Source organism: Lynx canadensis, chromosome A3 (genome assembly GCF_007474595.2).
Source record: "Lynx canadensis isolate LIC74 chromosome A3, mLynCan4.pri.v2, whole genome shotgun sequence".
Taxonomy (NCBI): Eukaryota; Metazoa; Chordata; class Mammalia; order Carnivora; family Felidae; genus Lynx; species Lynx canadensis.
Window position 1 is genome coordinate 24,291,534 of NC_044305.1, and position 19,043 is coordinate 24,310,576.

Sequence of the window (19,043 nt, forward strand, 5' to 3'; positions counted from 1 at the left end):
ATGCTCTCTGTCTCAAAACTAAATAAACATTAAAAAAAATTAAAAAAAAAAAAATAAATAAATAAATAAACTTAAAAAAAAAATCTGGAACATTCCATTTAAATCTACCAATAAGTGACACTTCTAAACTTTTTCATTTATTACAAAAAGCACAGTATTTAATCACAGACTCTGAGGCCAAACTGCCTGACTTTATATTGTAGCTTCATCATGTACTAACATTGTGACTTCAGAAAAGTACACTTGCCTTTCCTGTGCCTTTTACCACTTATAAAATGGGGACAATAATGATACCTACTTCACAGAATAGTTGTGAGGATTACACGTAAAGATTTAGAACAGTGCCCAGCACATAAGCACTCCATAAATATTAGCTATTACTGTTTCTCAAAATTACATTTCATTTAGAAGTACAAAGGCCATTTTCATCCACTCAATACAGAGGTGAGGTCATAACTATGAAATTTTTTTAAGTGTTTATTCATTTTTTGAGAGAGGGAGAGAGACAGAGTGAGAGTGGGGGAGGGGCAGAGAGAGAGGGAGACATGGAATCTGAAGCAGGCTCCAGGTTCTGAGCTGTCAGCACAGAGTCCAACATGGGGCTCAAACTCACAAACTGAGAGATCATGACCTGAGCTGAAATTGGACACGTAACCAACTGAGCCACCCAGGTGCCTCAATGGCATAAATTATACAGACCTAATTCTGTGCTTCCAGAGAATAGTTTTTAAAAAAGGCACAAAATATCTGATACTTATACAATGAATGTCCAAGAAGAGAACAGTGATCTTAAAGTTTGCATTTTATAAATGTATTGTTCTTTAGAAGTATTCCTACTGCCAATTTCTGCAAGAAAAAATGATCAGATTTCTAAATGCACACATTTTACCCATAGGACACTTTGGAAGATCTACAAAGATCTCTTCTATTCAGTGAACTACTCAAAAGGGGTTCCCTGCCATAAAATAACTAACTGGTAGATGAAGCAATTTAACACACTGTTCTATTTCCTGGTGCCTAGCAATCTCAAAGCAAAACAAACAAGTGAACTGATACTAGAGCAGGAACAAGGTGAAGTAAGCAAATTTGGGGGAAAAAAAAAAAAAAAGGTTATCCTGATGGCTATTATCAGCTCTGAGATTAATCAGAAAAGAAGGCTTGGGTTAGCACCAAGTGAAAGAACTGAACCAGAGATAGCCACATTAGGCTAGGGACTTGAAAGGAGATGAGGTGTTTCTAGGTATGTGGCACACCCTACACTAGCAGAAGCAAAAGAAACTTTCTCTTAGACAATTAATCCCCAATTTAGGCCCCTAAAATTCCCACAGACTATGATTAAAAATAAACTGGCAATCGGGGCGCCTGGGTGGCGCAGTCGGTTAAGCGTCTGACTTCAGCCAGGTCACGATCTCGCGGTCCGTGAGTTCGAGCCCCGCGTCGGGCTCTGGGCTGATGGCTCGGAGCCTGGAGCCTGTTTCCGGTTCTGTGTCTCCCTCTCTCTGCCCCTCCCCCATTCATGCTCTGTCTCTCTCTGTCCCAAAAAAATAAATAAACGTTGAAAAAAAAAATAAATAAACTGGCAATCAAAGAGCAACAAACACATAAGAAAACAAGTCTCAATGAAGGACAGACATAAAAATATATCCCCGGGGGCTTCTGGGTGGCTCAGTCAGCGAAGCATCCGACTTTGGCTCAGGTCATAATCTCACGGCTTGTGGATTCATTTTCCACATCAGGCTCTCTGCTGACAGCTCAGAGCCTGGAGTCAGCTTTGGATTCTGTGTCTTCATCTCTTTGCCTCTTCCCTGCTCACGCTCTATATGTGTGTCTCTCTCTCAAAAATAAATAAACATTAAAAAATTTTTTTAAATAAAAATAAAAAATAAAAATATATCCCCAAAGATCTCTGATATTGCAATTTTCCTTTTTTGTTTGATATTGAAATTTTCAAATGGGGAATATTAAAAAAACTTATCAAAAGAAAATGAACAAGAAAAAACAAGAAATTATCAAATAAGCTCCAGCAATTGCATTCCTAGGAATATACCCAAGATAAATTAAAAACATGTGCACAAAGAAACTTGCACACAAATGTTTGTAGCAGCATTATTTATGATTCATTAATAACCAAAAGGTGGGAAAGTAAGTCATGTGTCCACCAGTAGATGAATGCATAAACAAATTGTGGCAGAATCATACAGTGGAATGTTATTCAGCCACAAAAAAGGAAGTACTGATACATGCTTCAACTTTGATAAACCTCGAAAACAATATGCCAAGAATCCAGACACAAAAGGTCATGTACTATATGATTCCTTTTTTATGATATATCCAGAATAGGCAAATCCCTAAAGGCAAAAAGCATATTAGAGATTACCAAGGGTTGGGGGTGGGGAATGGGGAGTGATTATATAATGGACAATGGTTTGTTTTTCTGGGGTGATGAAAATGTTTTGAAATCAGAGGTGGTAGATACTATCATTATGTATATACTAAATGCCACTGAATTGTATACTTTATAAGGTTAGTTGTATGTTATGTAAATTGTACCTCAAAAGAATCACAACAAAAAAGGGACATATTTGAGAAACAATAAATGTTGTAAAACTGAAAGTGCACATATCAATATATAGGAGAAATTCCATTCTCAAGTATATATCCCACACAGACTCTTCAAACTGTACCAGGAGACATATAAATGACTAAACGCAAAAATATTCAATTATGACTGTATGTTCTTAATGGAAAAACCTGGAAAGAAATCAGACTGTCTTTTGACATAAAAATGGATAAACTGTGGTATATTCACCTAACAGATTATCATATAGCAACAAAAATAAATGAATTACAGAGAAGTACTATGGATAAATTTTAAAAGGCAAAAATCTATTTTCATAGAGCTCAAGAAAAAGTGCAAGTAATAGACTGCTTAAGGACATGCACAGGTGATAAAAAAAATGTTTAAGCAAGGAAATGATAAATTCAAAATTTAGAGTAGTGATTATCTGTAGGGGAAAGATACAGATTTCTAGGGAGGAAAATACAGGAGGATATAATGATTGTTAATGCTCTAATTTCTAAGGTGTGTGTGTGGCAGTTATGGGTGAATAATTTATGCTGGTTTATGTATTACACATGTTAAATATAAGAATATATGTAATATATATGAGAATATAAGTCAAAATGCTTTGTAAATTGTATAAATGGATGAAGAATTCAGCAAAGTCTTACTCTAAACCAATAATGACTATATTACAGCCTTAATATTTGGATTTTTAAAGTAGAACTAGTGGAAATAAAGTTTTCCTGGCTTTTTGAGGAGGGTAAACTAGTTAGTATCTGAACATATATACAAAAACATTCAAAGATAAGTCAAATAAGTTTATCTCCATAAAATAATTAGTTGGTACCCAGATCCAGCTGAGATCAGTAATTTCAAGTAATATTTGGTAAAGCAAAAAATTTAAGCTAGTTTCTTAGAGTTTATTATACTGATAAGAAAACATTATAGATACATTCATATAAAATGGCGATTTACATTAAAATTAAAAGGAACCACAAAAACTAGAGTCAAATGAAAGAAAGAATGAGATACAGTCAAAATGGAATGGAACATACATATTAAGAACCAAAGGTCACATATGCCAAAACCTATCTCCAAATTAATTTTAAATACATCCAGAGTATGCATGGTAAAGAATAAAGATCTTTATAAGAATATGTTCTTACTTTATAATCATGAATTCAAAAGTAAAATAGATTTTTATTTGTCTTTAGGAAAAATGTCTTTGACAGTAATGCTTTTCAGTGTTTCCTACTGGAGGTCATATTTAGGAAGACAGGTATTAAACTAATGATCTACCACTACCAGCAGCCCAAGAGGTAAAAACAGATGAATGGGAAGTTCTTGCAGATATGAACTGCCGACACTCATAAATAAAGGATTCTTCCTAGAGATTCATAAAAGGCAACTCTGTACTTAAAGAGAGGAAAACACCAGGACAAATTATGAAGTTACTTTCTAAATCAGAGAAGTAAGAAAGAATATCAAAGAAAATGTGACAACTACAACTAAGATGGTCAGTTGCATATTAAACTTGTTCTCTGAGCCAGCATGGGGTTGGGAAGGTGGGGTGAGGATATAAAGCTCTCTAGTTTTCAAATAAAGCCTGAAGATAAGCATAAAGAAAAAACAAACACGTTGAGTAAATTTTGTTTCACTTGAAAAAGGTTATTTAACTGTCATTTAAAAAAAATGTATCCACCAAAAACAATGAGCCAAAAATTTCTAAGTACCCAAAGAGATAATACTGTCTCATCAGGAAAATCCAACATTCCCACTAAATCTACATTTATAGCAAGCTATTATTTAGTGACTTTTAATACTAAAATTCAGTGATTTCTTTTCATAAACATTATTTAAAAATTAACCAAAAATATTTAAGTCTACAAGAACAAATTTCTTCTAAGAACCATTTTACATGTTCTTCCACAAAAAAACTTGACTGGGATGCCCGGCTGGCTCAGTAAGTAGAACATGTGTGATCTTGGGGTTGTAAGTTTGAGCCCCACGTTGGGTATAGAGATTACTTAAGAACAAAATCTTAAAAAAAATTTTTAAAACAAAACACAACCTCTAACATTCTCAGGGGAAAAAAATAATCTAAAAATCTTTAACAGTAGAAAATTATTCAAATACAAAAGCAATCCCCCTCACCCCCCTACCTCCCCAGTTCTTATCCAACCAACCTATGCCAGGTGCTAGAAATTCAATTTTAGTGGTAAACTCTTATTTTCATTTCTGGTTTATAATTAAAGTTACAGAAATGGAACCAAAGAACAATCTAAGTGTAGTTCCCATCATGCATGCTTGTGAACTAGACCAGATTTTGTCCGCTTACAACTCATGACTTGATTCAAAGTTTCTCGGTTTCTAAGTGTGAATCAACTGGAAAGAATAGGAAACATCAACAAATATTTGTATTTCAATCTTGACTCTGCATCATACTAATTGGTGTGATATTGGACTTATTATTTCAATTATCAGAGTCTCAATTTCCTTATATGCAAAATGCAGGTTGTGCCTTACTAAAGCTACGATGGTTAAATGAGTATATATGTAAACACATCACCATAGTGGCTGGCACATGGCAAGCATTAAAAAAATGGCAGCTATTTTATCTGGCAACTCCAATCCTAAAATACAGTGTGATTTTCCAATTAAAATCTCTACTTCAAATAATTATGTTAAATTCTGTCAATTATTTTCTTACCTGAGTGGAAAACTGGTAACATAGAAATATTCACTTTTGTGGGCAATAAACAATAAAGTTGTAAGTATAAATATACAATTTAGATTCTACTTTAAAATATGAAAATGGATATGCTTTGTTAATTATTAAGTATTTTTCATTGGTAACAGTTTCAACTTGTAGGGGGTAAAAAACTTAAGCAGCTATAAATGCAGAGTGTAGAGCAATATAAAAATGAAATTTAACTTGTGTATTATTTTCTAGTATTTCAATTTATGGAAAATTTTGACTATTACAGAGTTCCTATGAATAGTAGTCAATTAAAATGAACTTGTCAACTCTGAAGCAGTATGACCATTTCAGAAATTTCTCTCCACCCTCACTAACCTCAAAGAAACAATCTGGAAGATACACCAGGACTGTGTTGAAGGTCCTGCTATTAAAAAAGATCATGAGTTAAAGAAGAAGTAGGAAGTCTTCCAAAGCAGAAACAGAAGAATAGCATCTGACGACTGCAAAATGTTTTATAATGTAGTTTCTAAGTAAACAAAAAGAACTTTGTCAGACTAATCAAGAAAACCACTAATCTGCTCTTTGTCTTGGGGACTCTTAAATTGACATTTCAAGTGAAAATTTGCTTAGCACATTTGTAAGTAATGGAAAAATCTAAAAGGAATCCACTAAGAAGTACTTTCATTAAGCATGCTAGCTATATAGGCACTAATCCGGGTGCCAAACTTCTTTCAATTAGTTCATGTTTATTATTTCCTTTAACAAAAACTAGTGAGTCATAAATTGTAAGCTATGCTGGTATATGTATAATGAATTGTTTTTGTCATTATTGTAACACAAAGATACCTCTGTAAATGTAGCCTACAGAAATGGAAAAGGAATGGCAAATGGATTTCAGCTTGTATTGGTAGGCTGATACAGTACTAAGAAGGATTTCAAGTCAAATTTAAACTCAACTAGATACTACTACAGACACACTATGTCTGCCATTGGCAATGGAGAGAGTATGGCATCATTTGCCATATTAACTATCATCATTGGTCTACAAAATAAATAGTTTACAAATCAATTCATTACACAGAATCAACTGTGATTCAACTTTGATTTTCAACTTTTCAACTTACAGAAAAATGTTTTATTCATAGAAACAATGCACTAAAAGGAAAATGTTTAAAATAATCAATGTCCGTTTTTAAAAAAGAAATAATTTCTTTAAGGTGAAAAAGAATAGCAATAATTACATACAGCATCTATGGTGGCTAACATTAGAAGAATCATTAAAGAGCCTATATAAAAAGTGATTACTTACTTTCTGAACATGTAGTTTCACCATTGGTAACAACTTCAGACTCTAACTGCAGCCCATCAAGACAAACTGACAAGTCTCCCATTGTCTCTGTTGGCTCTTTGTCACCTACAAGCTGTAAAGTCACAACTACTTCCTCAACTGTAAGAGAATATAATTACAGAATAGTCACTTTTTTTTCTTTAAGCCATCTTAACTGTTAAAAACAATCAATGTCAGAAAAAATTTACATTTTTGTGTATATAAATTGTTTTTAGTATACTTCTCTGAGGCTTCAGGACTTTTGACACAAACATTTAAAAAAACAACAAAATTTGTTAATGTTTAATATCCATAATGTAAAATACTAAATAGCTCAATCATCTCATTTGTTATATTCATTCCATCCTTGCAGAAAATAAGCCAGCGGGATTATTCAGCAATATATGCCTGAATTTTACTGAGTGAAAACATATAACTTAAGAATGGACTGCATCTCTTAAATCCTAAATGAGATTTAGAAAGTATGTTTTAGATAGTCAAGGGGTAGAAAAACATCTATGTTTTAAAATCATGATATATTAGGGGCACTGGGTGGCTCAGTCAGTTAAGCGTCCGACTTCAGCTCAGGTCACGATCTCGCGGTCCGTGAGTTCGAGCCCCGCGTCGGGCTCTGGGCTGATGGCTCAGAGCCTGGAGCCTGCTTCCGATTCTGTGTCTCCCTCTCTCTCTGCCCCTCCCCCGTTCATGCTCTGTCTCTGTCTCAAAAATAAACATTAAAAAAAATTTTTTTTAAATCATGATATATTAATCAAAACAAGCATGTTTCAAGTTTTTATATATCTTCATATATATACACACACACACACACACACACACACACACACAAATAAAACCACAGCCATCTAAAATTAGGAAATTTAAAAAAAAGCATTTGAGGGGCGCCTGGGTGGCGCAGTCGGTTAAGCGTCCGACTTCAGCCAGGTCATGATCTCGCGGTCCGGGAGTTCGAGCCCCGCGTCGGGCTCTGGGCTGATGGCTCAGAGCCTGGAGCCTGTTTCCGATTCTGTGTCTCCCTCTCTCTCTGCCCCTCCCCCGTTCATGCTCTGTCTCTCTCTGTCCCAAAAATAAATAAATGTTGAAAAAAAAAAAATTAAAAAAAAAATAAAAATAAAAAAAGCATTTGAAAAGACAATCTGTCAAAATATTAATCATATATGTCTTTGAAATAGGATTACATTTTTCATCTCTATATTCTTTAGTTTTCCATAATTGAGTTATAATATTTTAATAAGTACCTATTTACTAAATTTACTAAAAAATATTGGGTCAAAAATGAATGGCTAAACCAAGGTTGCTCAGAATGCTTTAAATAATTCAAAATTCAAGGCACCCGGGTGGTTCAGTTAGTTAAACATATGACCTTTGATTTCAGCTCAGGTCATGAGCTCAAGGGCTCAGAATGCAAAGCTTGCTTGGATTCTCTCTGCCCCTCCCTACTCAGGCTTGCAAGTGCACATGCATGCACACATTGGTTCTCTCTTTCTCTCTCAAAATAAATAAACATACATTTAAAAAAAAGCTAAAGATTGTTCTCCTCATTAATATTATAACCAAGCAAACTTAAAAACAAATAGTGAACATAGTCATTCTGCACGTCTTGCACATGAATTTCTTGCAGAAAAACAAATAGCCTAACACAATTTCTGTTACTTTTACATACATACGTTTCATGTTGTTTGACTTTAAGGTTTCAAAGATATCTAATGCAGCAGTTCCCAACAAAACATCAGATTTCAGTGTCTGATGACTCCACACGCGAAAATGCAATTTACTCACAGGGGTGACAATACTAAAAGTGAAGAAAGGTTAAAAAAAAAATTATTATTTTCATTAAAATATCACGGTGGGATCCTAAATAAATTACAATTAAATTTTAATGTCTAAAATCTTCTGACTGTATCTCTTACAGTTTATTGTACAATCAATATTGCCCCTATTTTGTAATCTTACAGAAAACATCTGAATGCTACATGCTCACATTGTCATTTTCATTTGTGGCTGAACTACAGGGGCAACTTCATGCATATATCACCAACACAAGTAAAATTGCTCATCATGCTACAAACTGTTAGAAAACTTGTCTTACTTTAGTAGTATAAAAAGTTAATTTATAAATTAAATCTTTACTTTATGTCAGATAGTATAGTGAGCCTGAGGTGATTTCATTTCATCTTCACGGCAACCCTAAGAGATGGGAATTACCACCTGCATGTTGAGATATAGAAACCACTATTCAGAGAAGTTAATTAAGCAAGTTGCCCAGCATCCCACAGCTAGTCAGTGGCAGGCTGTAATTTGAACAAAGGTCTGAAAACAGAGGAGGAGGAGGAGGAAGGGGGGGGGGAGGAAGAGGAGGAGGAGGAGGAGAAGAATACTATCTGTAATGGTAATTTCCAAAACAAATTTTGGGAAATCTGAACTTGCACTAAACTGCATACAAAGTGTTCTCAAAGTCACCAATTAGAAAAACAGGAACACTGTTATTATCTGCCATGGTATGGTTCAATACTATAAAGAAAAATTCTAGGGACACCTGGGTGGCTCTGTCAGGTAAGCATCCAACTTCAGCTCAGGTCATGATCTCACGGTTTGTGGGTTCGAGCCCCATGTTGGCCTCTGTGCGGACAGCTCAGAACTGGGAGCCTATTTTGGATTCTGTCTCCCTCTCTCTCTCTGCTCCTCCCCCACTTGTACACTTTCTGTCTCTCTCTCTCAAAAATAAATAAAACATTTTAAAAAATTGAAAATGAAAGAAAAATTCTAGAAATATTTGAATTTCTCTATACTTCATTCTAAAAGGTGATGAAATTTGGGGGGACAAATAAACTCTTTCTCAGAAGGCTACCTATGTCTATTACCCTCATTATCATATTTTCACCACCATTTTAAGTTTAAACAAACTAAATGGGGATGGAATGTAAGGAATTATTAATTTTACTTTCATTTGAAAGAGGATAAAGTATACTCTCAAAGATGGTCTTATCTAAATTAATTCAATTCTAGAGAGAATGCCCACAACAGAAGCCATGTAAACATTGCAGACCGATCTGCTACAACTTAAAAATTCAGAACTTGAGCTATGCGTTCCCCCCAAACATCATCAATAATCAACAATAATATTGGATCAACAATAATATTACCTTAAGAGGCTACAAGGAGAAGTTTCTTTTTTCTTAACTTTTAAACCACTAAGGAGTTCATATCATTATCAGCTTAAAGAGCCTCAAGGTGCACATCTAGTGAGCAGAGCCAGCAGTTGGGAGAAACGTGATGAGTATTCAGTCAATACTCAGTTATTCTGCTAAATATCTCTCGTCATTACAGAGACTGGTGATCTTTTACAGATATCATTTGCTTTAAAAAAACATCTGCTCATATATTTTTAAATGTAGATTCAATCTCTAATAGACCACTAATTAAAAACAAAGTCTAAGAAACTTTGTTTAAATAAATACAGATAAGCATTAGGATACTTCTTAAATTTCACTTATTTGCTCAAAATCATCATAAAGTACATCCAGATACCCTAGAAATCCAAAAGTCATGTTAAAAAAATAAAAATAAAAGTCATGTTAAAAAACAATTTAGGTATATCCAATTTGTTTTGTCATTTATTAGGAATAAATACTATACACATCAACATGTACTGTGTGAACAGCTTATAGTTTCAAATATCTCACCATTTAGAAATGAAACTTTTCCTTAGTCACTTGTTTATTTCTCTAAGGGAAGAAAATTCAAGAATTCCAAATGTTAGGAGGTGCCTACGTGGCTCAGTCGGTTAAGTGTCTGCCTTTGGATCAGGTCATGATCTCACAGTTCACTAGTTCAAGCCCCACATTGGGCTCTCAGCTGCCAGTCAAGAGCCTGCTTCAGATCCTCTGTCCCCCTCTTTCTCTGCCCCTGCCCCACTCACACTCTCTCTACTCATACTATCTCTCTCTCTTAAAAATAAACTTAAGAAAAAAAAGAGAATGTTTTAAAAAATTTAAAAATTAAAAAAAAGAATTCCAAATGTTATGTAATAAAAAGAATTTTTGTATATTTGATGTGGTGACAACCAGTTATATTTTGAGCTACATTTTAATATACATTTGGTCCCCAAACTAAATATGCTATATTATCTTGAAATCCATTTGTTGATAAATCATGCTCTCTTCCATTTTAGTAAAAACACTAAAATTAATCTATAATTGTCTTCAATGAGTGCTCAGTACCAACATGTGGTGATTTGTCAGTAAGTGTTAAAAGTGAGCTATATGCTACTTCTATGAATTCATCCTACAGATAAAAACACCAACATATAGTGCATGACTCTTGGTTTCAGCTCAGGTCATGATCTCACAGTTTGTGAGTACAATCCCCATTTGGGGCTCTGTGCTGACAGTGCAGAGCCTGCTTAGGATTCTCACTCTCTGCCCCTTCCCTGCTCTCTCTCTCAAAATAAACATTTTTTAAAAATTAAAAAAAATAAATAACACCAACATACAGACAGGCACATGGATGTATATATTGCAATGCTGCGTAATAACACAACATTAGAAACCAACTAATTAGGGGCACCTGGGTGGCTCAGTAGGTTAAGGTCCGACTTCAGCTCAGGTCATGATCTCACGGTTCATGGGTTCAAGCCCTGCATCAGACTCCGTGCTGACAGTATGGAGCCTGCTTGGGATTCTCACTCTTTCCTTCTCTCTGCCCCAACCCCACTTGTACTATCTCTGTCTCAAAAATTAATAAACTTCAAGAAACCAACTGATTTATAGGGAACTAATAAAATACACGATAGTCCATTCATATTAAGGGATATTATTAAACTATATAAGGTATGCTAGATCTATATGTATACAGCTAGAGAGATAACCATGCTATGTAAAGTATAAAAACCGAGTTATAGGGCACCTGGGTGGCACAGTTGGTTAAGTGTCTGACTTAGGCTCAGGTCATGATCTCACGGCTTGTGAGTTCGAGCCCTGCGTGGGGGTCTTTGCTGGCAGCTCGGAGCCTGAAGCCTGCTTCAGATTCTGTGTCTCCCTCTCTCTCTGCCCCTTCCCTGCTAGCTCTCTCTCTTTCGCTCTCAAAAATAAACATACATATATACATCATACATAAAAACAGAGTTACAGAATTTTTTTTAAAGGAAGAAAACCCCTGTGTAGGTTCTGTTTGGGCATCATAATTAAAAACACAAAAACAAGGGCTGCCTGGGTAGCTCAGTTGGTTAAGCATCCAACTCTTTTAATTTTTTTTTTTTTCAACGTTTATTTATTTTTGGGACAGAGAAAGACAGAGCATGAACGGGGGAGGGGCAGAGAGAGAGGGAGACACAGAATCGGAAACAGACTCCAGGCTCTGAGCCATCAGCCCAGAGCCCGACGCGGGGCTCGAACTCACGGACCGCGAGATCGTGACCTGGCTGAAGTCGGACGCTTAACCGACTGCGCCACCCAGGCGCCCCTTAAGCATCCAACTCTTAATTTCAGCTCAGGTTTTGATTTCACAGTGATGAGGTCAAGCCCCATGCTGGGCCCCAGGCTGGGCATGAAACCTACTTGAAAAGAAAAAGAAACAAAGAGGAGCAGGAGCAGGAGCAGGAGCAGGAGCAGGAGCAGGAGGAGGAGGAGGAGGAAGAGGAGGAGGTGGCTGAGGCGGAGGAGGAAAAAAGAAAGAAAGAAAGAGAAAGAGAAAGAGAAAGAGAAAGAGAAAGAGAAAGAGAAAGAGAAAGAGAAAGAGGAAAAGAAAAAGGAAAAGGAAAAGGAAAAGGAAAAGGAAAAGAAAAAAAAAGAAGAAAAAGGACAAGACAAACACACACCAAAAAAATTATTTTTAAAAGCCCTGTACTTCAACCCTAATTTAAGGAAAGAACTGTTAAGAATCTTTCTAGGCCCATAACCACGGGCTCTCCAGATGCTGTTCAGTAGCAATAATGATACCACCATCAATTAAACTGGAGAAGGTAAAGGAGAGATTGGAAAAACAGAAATATCTAAAGAGAAACAAAAAAGGGACTAGAGAAAGGAGTCCTAGGAATAGATGAGAAAGAAAAACAAAAACATGAGAAGAGGAGCAAAGAAAACAAGTGAGAAACTTTTAAAGCTTCACTGCTATTCACTTATTAAACTAAATACACTGTAGAAAATACTTTCAAACCTACACTGTAAGGGGTTGCTTCCATTTGGGACTGTTCGTATTGTTGCATTTTTCTGTCTTCTTTGACTGTCCATCAACTGTGACTTCCACATAAGGACTTGGTCCAAACCAATTCTTTTTATTTTCTTTAAGTTTTGCTGAAATGACTAGGCAAAATAAAGGAGAAAATATTTAAATATTTGAGATGTTAGTTCATCCTTCAAATCCATTTAATTTCATAAAGGTTACATAGAACATTATTACTTTTACTCAGAGAAGCAGTTTTAGTCAAAATACTTACTAATTTTATTCACTCATAACCTTTGTATTTCCTTCCATCCTAGTAAATGAACATAGGACTTCCCCCACATCATTCACCCAAATTACTATTAATAGACTCCCCAATGTCAGTATCAATAGTCTCAGTACTCTGAAGTCAATTAAAAAATACACCATCAGGGGCATCTGGATGGCTCAGTCAGTTGAGCGTCTGACTCTTGATTTCAGATCAGGTCATGATCCCTGGGTCGTGGAAACGACCCCAGCATTGGGCTCTGTGCTGAGCATGGAGCTTGCTTGGGATATTCTTTTTCTCTCTTTCTCTCTTTCTCTCTCCTTCTCTTTCTCTCTCTGTCTCTCCCCTTCTGCCCTCACTCACGTGCTCTCGTGCTCTAATTTTTTTTTTATAAAGTACATCAACAAACTCAGTCAACAAATATTTGAATCCCTAACATGTACCAGATAATTGCTCTCACCTGTAAATAGTGCAGTTTACAGTATAGAAAAGGCTCTGACTCTCAGGGAGATAATATCCTAGTTAGAGATAAGTCCTTGTGCTGAAAAACAGGCTAATGTGGCAGAATGTAATTTGGTAATCTCTGAAGAAACAGTTTTAAGCAAACATCTAAATGACAGGGAGTTTGCCCGGAGAAGATTGGAAGTGGGAAGAGAGCATCTGGAGAGAAGCAAAAAGGCTTGGCATATCTGGAGGAAATATAGCAAACAGGGAAGAATGGTAAATGAGGTGAGATCACATTCAGCTTTATAAGCCCAGATAAGGAATTTGGATTTTATTCTAAGCATGCTGGAAAGTCACCAGAGGAAGACAGTTGCAAACTAGGATTGTTTTTAGCGTCTCATATCTCATATTAGCAAGAGCTTCCTACAAAGTACATCTTAAGATACTGACTGATTCCTTCATCTTCACCCTTGAGTTAGTTACCTTTGCCAAAAAATAGCCTTGTCCAAGACCCTTGGAAGGTGCAACAAGTAGATTCAAATCTAGTAGAGCACCTAATAATGGTTCCCACAAGTTGACAACTCGTTGCTCCCCTATAAATGAGGTGATCACAGCCATGGAAACATTCTACCACCTAAATATCTATTCTAGCAGCTAAGCACAGAGAATGTCAGTGCCCACCAAGATTAAGGGACGTTTGGTATTGCTACACGAGTTTGTATAGCAGCTACCCAAGAAACTCAATATACAGTCCAAAGCATACACAGTCTGGGCATCCTAGCAGGTCCAGTCCCAGGTGGCAGCTATGAATCTCCTGATGTTCACAAACATCACTTCTTTCCTTTGATACTTATATGCCTTTTTGGTAGCATGCAAGCCAGCTGCTGGGTTAGTACTCCCAACAATGTATGCACATTCTATAAACCAAAACTTCATCATTATTTTGGAACATTTGGTATAATAAAGTTTGATGAGATTTCATATCAATATGCAGTATCAAAAAAAGTATCTGTCAAAGAAAGAAAAAAAAACTGCAAGAGATGTTACTGAAGTAGACAACAAGGAGCCTCTGAGGGACTTTAAGTAAGAGTGCTATTCTGGGGTACCTGGGTTGAGCGTCCAACTTTAGTTCAGCTCATGATCTCATGGTTCGTGAGTTGGAGTCCTCGTGTCCGGCTCTGTGCTGACAGGTTGGAACCTGGAGCCTGCTTCTGATTCTGTGTCTCCCTCTCTTTCTGCCCCTACACAGCCCACTCACACGCGCTCTCTCTCTCAAAAATAAACAAACATTTTAAAAAAAGAGTGCTATTCAACAAATTTACTGAGTGCCTACTATATATATCAGATATTATTTGGGGCACTGAGAATACAGTGATAATCAGATTAATACTCAAAGATAATTCTGCTGTGGGAAAAATAAATTGATAGGGAGACAAAAGTGGGGGTTAAGAGACTACTAGAGTCATCTAATCAAGAGATGACAGTGGTTTGGATAGTGAACATGAATACGGGGGGGAATAAATATTTTCTAAGGAGACCAACATGATTAGATTACATGAGGAAGTTGGAAAAAAGAAGAAGCAAGGATAATTCACAGGTTTTCGGTATGAATAACTGAATGGAAGAATACGTCATTTAGTAAGATGGAAAGATCTGGGATACAAGCCTGAGGGGGGGTGGCATAGGCAGGAAATCAAGAGTATTATAATGAATGTATAAAATTTGAGATGTTTGTGAGACATCTAAGTGTAAACACTAAAAAGTCTTTTTCAGAAAAGAAAACAATCAAGCGGGCACAGACCTATCTCTGATTAATATGTACTATAAAGCTCAAGTACTTAATACAGAGCAATATTTCATCACAGGATTGCCACAGAAAATTATAAAACCCTTATTTTTAACACATTTCTGGCCTGAGAAAAGGTGAAAAAAGCCTAAACAATTTTGCAAAGACCACCATTGTACTTCAGAGGCTCTTATGGACCTCTGAAACTGATTAAATCTAGAACAAAGCAATGTAGGCCTGACAGGAAGGAAACCATCTGCCCTCAGTGGCATTTTAGGATTCAAACTTTTCAAAGTTATTTTGCCATATAACCCCACCCAACCCCACTAGAGACATTGTAGGAAACTTTAAATGTGGAAATAAAAGAGGTAAGTGAAACTAACACTAACAGTGTTGGCTATGTGTCTGCCACATAAACATTTTCATTAAAAAAATTTTTTTTTCTGATGTTTATTTTTTGAGAGAAAGAGACAGAGAGTGTGAGGCAAGGGAGGGGCAGAGAAAGAGGGACACACAGAATCCCAAGCAGGCCCCAGGCTCTGAGCTGTCAGTAGAGCCTGACACAGGGCTCCAACTCACAAGCCATGAGATCATGACCTGAGTGGAAGTCGGATGCTTAACCAAGCCACCAGGCACCCCAAAACATTTTCATTTTAATACTCAAAAGACTATTCTGTGAGATAGGAATTATCATCTTAATTTTTACACATAAAAAGACAAATTCAACAGAACTTAAAAGTTTGCGTGAGAGTCACTTGCGAAGCCTGAACAGGAGAAATTAAGTGCTCAAATCTCAGTTCACATTGCATAAAACTTTTGTTACAGTCCCAATATTAAAAAATAGATCACTGCACTACTTCCTGAAACTTAATTTACTATAGTAAATTAAAAGAATAAAAATGGTAAACTATAAGACAGGAAACTGAAAAATCTCAGTATCACATCACCTGGGCTACCGCAAAGGTCTCCAACAATTGTTTTTAACCTCACTTCTGCAACCCCTCAACTTCTAGGATTATCTTCCTAAAACAGATGTGCTCATGTCAGTACTTTTCAAATACTTCTCTAATGCCTGCATGATGAAATTTAAACTCTTCTGGGCATTTCACATTGTTGTTTACCTCAGTTCACAGCTAAGGAAACTGAGGCTCAAAGGTATTAGTGACATGCACAAGGTTACATAGCTATTAAGTATCAGAACCAAGACCAGACATTAGCTTCTCCAGAGATGGGAATCATTAGTCTAATATACATTTCTTAACTAAAATTTGGGGTCAGGGGCAAAATGACCTCCCCAAGAGTTTAACGATAGAAACTTTAATGGTACACAGGTCAAAGCATTTGACAGTATTTATTATTTTCTACTATAATTTTTGCATCTATCTGATAAACTATACAAGAAAGTTATTGCCCAATATGAAAAATACAGGGACATTCACTAACAATATTCCAGTAAAATGTGAACAAATTAGTTAAATGCCAACAGAAGTTCCCAAAGCAACTGCTTCAATGAATTATCTAGATCTATGTGAAAGAGTAGCACAAAAGACAACCTTTCTTATTCAACTCAAACTTGAAGCTAAATGGCTACTCAAGTTATTTCCATAAATTAGATTCAAATTACAGAAAATGTTACTGGAGAGTGGTCAACATGGTGGAGAAGCAGGGGGACTGGAAGTTCCCGTGTCCCTCAAACACAGCAGTATTGAGGCCAGAAGACTTGGAATTCTAGGAATCCGGGTTACAGAGTGACAGAAACATCTCCAGGGGCCCACAGGGACAACGTAGCAGGCCATAGGTGCATGACTGCAAACTGGGAGAGATAAAACAGGTGGCATAGGAACGGAAGGGAGGGATCCCCTTCTGTGAAGAGACAAAAAGAAGAGAAAGACAGGCTGTGGAAATGTAGGACTGTATTTGGACAAGAGAAAAACCATGGACCGGGGAATGGAAAAAAATGGAGAAAGAACCAATTTCTAACTGTGGGAGGTGGGGAGCCAGCCCTGAGCTAGGTAGCTAGCTCTCAGGAGCAGAGAGAACAACCCTTTCCCTTGAGTGCTATGAGAAGACAAATAGCCATTCCAAGGACAAAAGACCCTGTAGGCCCATGAACCCCTTGCCCCCCCTCCCCCGCACCAGCCAGAGGTCCTTTGTACCTGACAGTACCCCAGAGTGACAGTATCCAGGAACTGGGACAAGGGATCCCGTAAGACATTGGGGTCTGAATCCCAGCCACGTGCCTGGAAGGCACAGGAGATGGTGGAGGGGGACATAGGTGGCTGCTTGCACTCGCGCCCACTCAGCACTGTGAGGAGCCAGAGGCCCTCAGTTGACAGGCTGGGTGGAGTGGCACTTCCCAGGAACCAGGGTGCGTGGAGCAGGATCCGGGTTTTAATCCCACCCAAGCACCTGGAAGGTGCGGGAGACTGTGGAGCAGAACAAAGTGGCCTGCTTGCGCCTGTGTGGCACTGTCAGGATGGCCTGAACAAAGTGGTTTGGGACACCTGGTCCGGGGAGGAGAGGCTGGGGTGTTGCCAGTTTTCTCCCCATCACCAACAAGGTGGGGTTTCAGGGAACAGATAACGGGCCCACAGTGGAGGTGGGACCCACATACACCAAACCACATCCCTCTGTACCTGGTAACTGCATATGTAACAGAGCAAGATTGACACTGACTTAACCAAACAGTCCCTCCTCCAGATCATTGCAGGCACCGGTTCCAAGGCCCCATCAGATATTGGTCCAGTGGTTTTTGTATTCTTTGATTTGACTTGATTCTTGATCAATTCTTATTTTGTGTGTGTGTGGGGGGGGGGATATATATATCCCCCCTTTTCTTCCTCTTATTTCTTCCCTTCTCTAGTCTGGTTATTCTGGTTGTTGGTTTAAGTACACATTTTCAATCTATTCTTTTTACATCTCTTCTGTCTCTCCTTTATTCCGCCGCACCCCCCCCCCCCCCATCTCTCTGGACTAAGCTGTATAGTTTCTCTGATTCTCTGCCTGGTCAATTTTTTTTCCTTTTCCCCACCCCTGTCACTTCTCTCTCTGTATGGGATAAGGCCTCTTCCACCACCATACACACCCCTTTTTAAAATTTTTTCCAGGGACACTTCAACGTACAAATCAAAGCACACCTGGTGGAAGATCCAAACCACCACTATGAGTAGGGAGATAAAGCAACCAGAGCCTCAACAACAGAGAGCATGAAACACACTCCAAAAACACCTCCTGAAGGGCCAGGCCCTGGACAGTGTTATGACCCCTTTTTAATATAATAGTGCTCACAGGAGCAAGACTCATAACAAGCTATTAAAACACATAAGGGACAGAAAACAAGCCAATATGACAAAATAGAAGAATTCTCCTCAAAAGAAATTCCAGGAAGGAATGACAGCTAGAGAATTGCTCAGAACAGAAATGAACAATATAACTGAGCAAGAATTTAGAATAATAGTCATAAGATTAATAGCTGGGCTTGGAAAAAAGCATAGAAGGAAGAAAAAAAGCTTAGAAGATGGCAGAGAATCTACTGCTGCAGAGATCAAGGAACTAAGAAATAGTCACAACAAATTAAGAAATGAGGTGCTAAATAAACTAGATGTAGTGACAGCAAGGATGGAAGAGGCAGAGGGGAGATTAAGTGAAATAGAAGATAAAATTATGGAAAATAATGAAGCTTAGAAAAAGAGAGGTAAGAAAATATTAGACCACAAGGGGAGAATTACAGAACTAAGTGATTTGATAGAAATGTAATAATATCCATATCATAGGAGC

At 37.2% G+C, this 19,043-nt stretch overlaps 1 protein-coding gene across 3 annotated transcripts in view; it reads right to left on the bottom strand.

The window, feature by feature from the left end:
* The window catches only part of ITCH (itchy E3 ubiquitin protein ligase), a 144,712-nt gene that overhangs the window by 70,374 nt on the left and 55,295 nt on the right, over positions 1 to 19,043 (bottom strand). For 2 of the 3 annotated variants that reach the window (XM_030309756.2, XM_030309757.1), the window contains exons 4-6: positions 12,767 to 12,908; positions 8,277 to 8,401; positions 6,574 to 6,711 (exon numbers count right to left, since the gene is read on the bottom strand). In XM_030309756.2, the coding sequence (XP_030165616.1) occupies positions 6,574 to 6,711; positions 8,277 to 8,401; positions 12,767 to 12,908 (405 nt within the window). The remainder of the gene's footprint in view (positions 1 to 6,573; positions 6,712 to 8,276; positions 8,402 to 12,766; positions 12,909 to 19,043) is intronic. The other variant, XM_030309758.1, reaches the window with a different exon arrangement.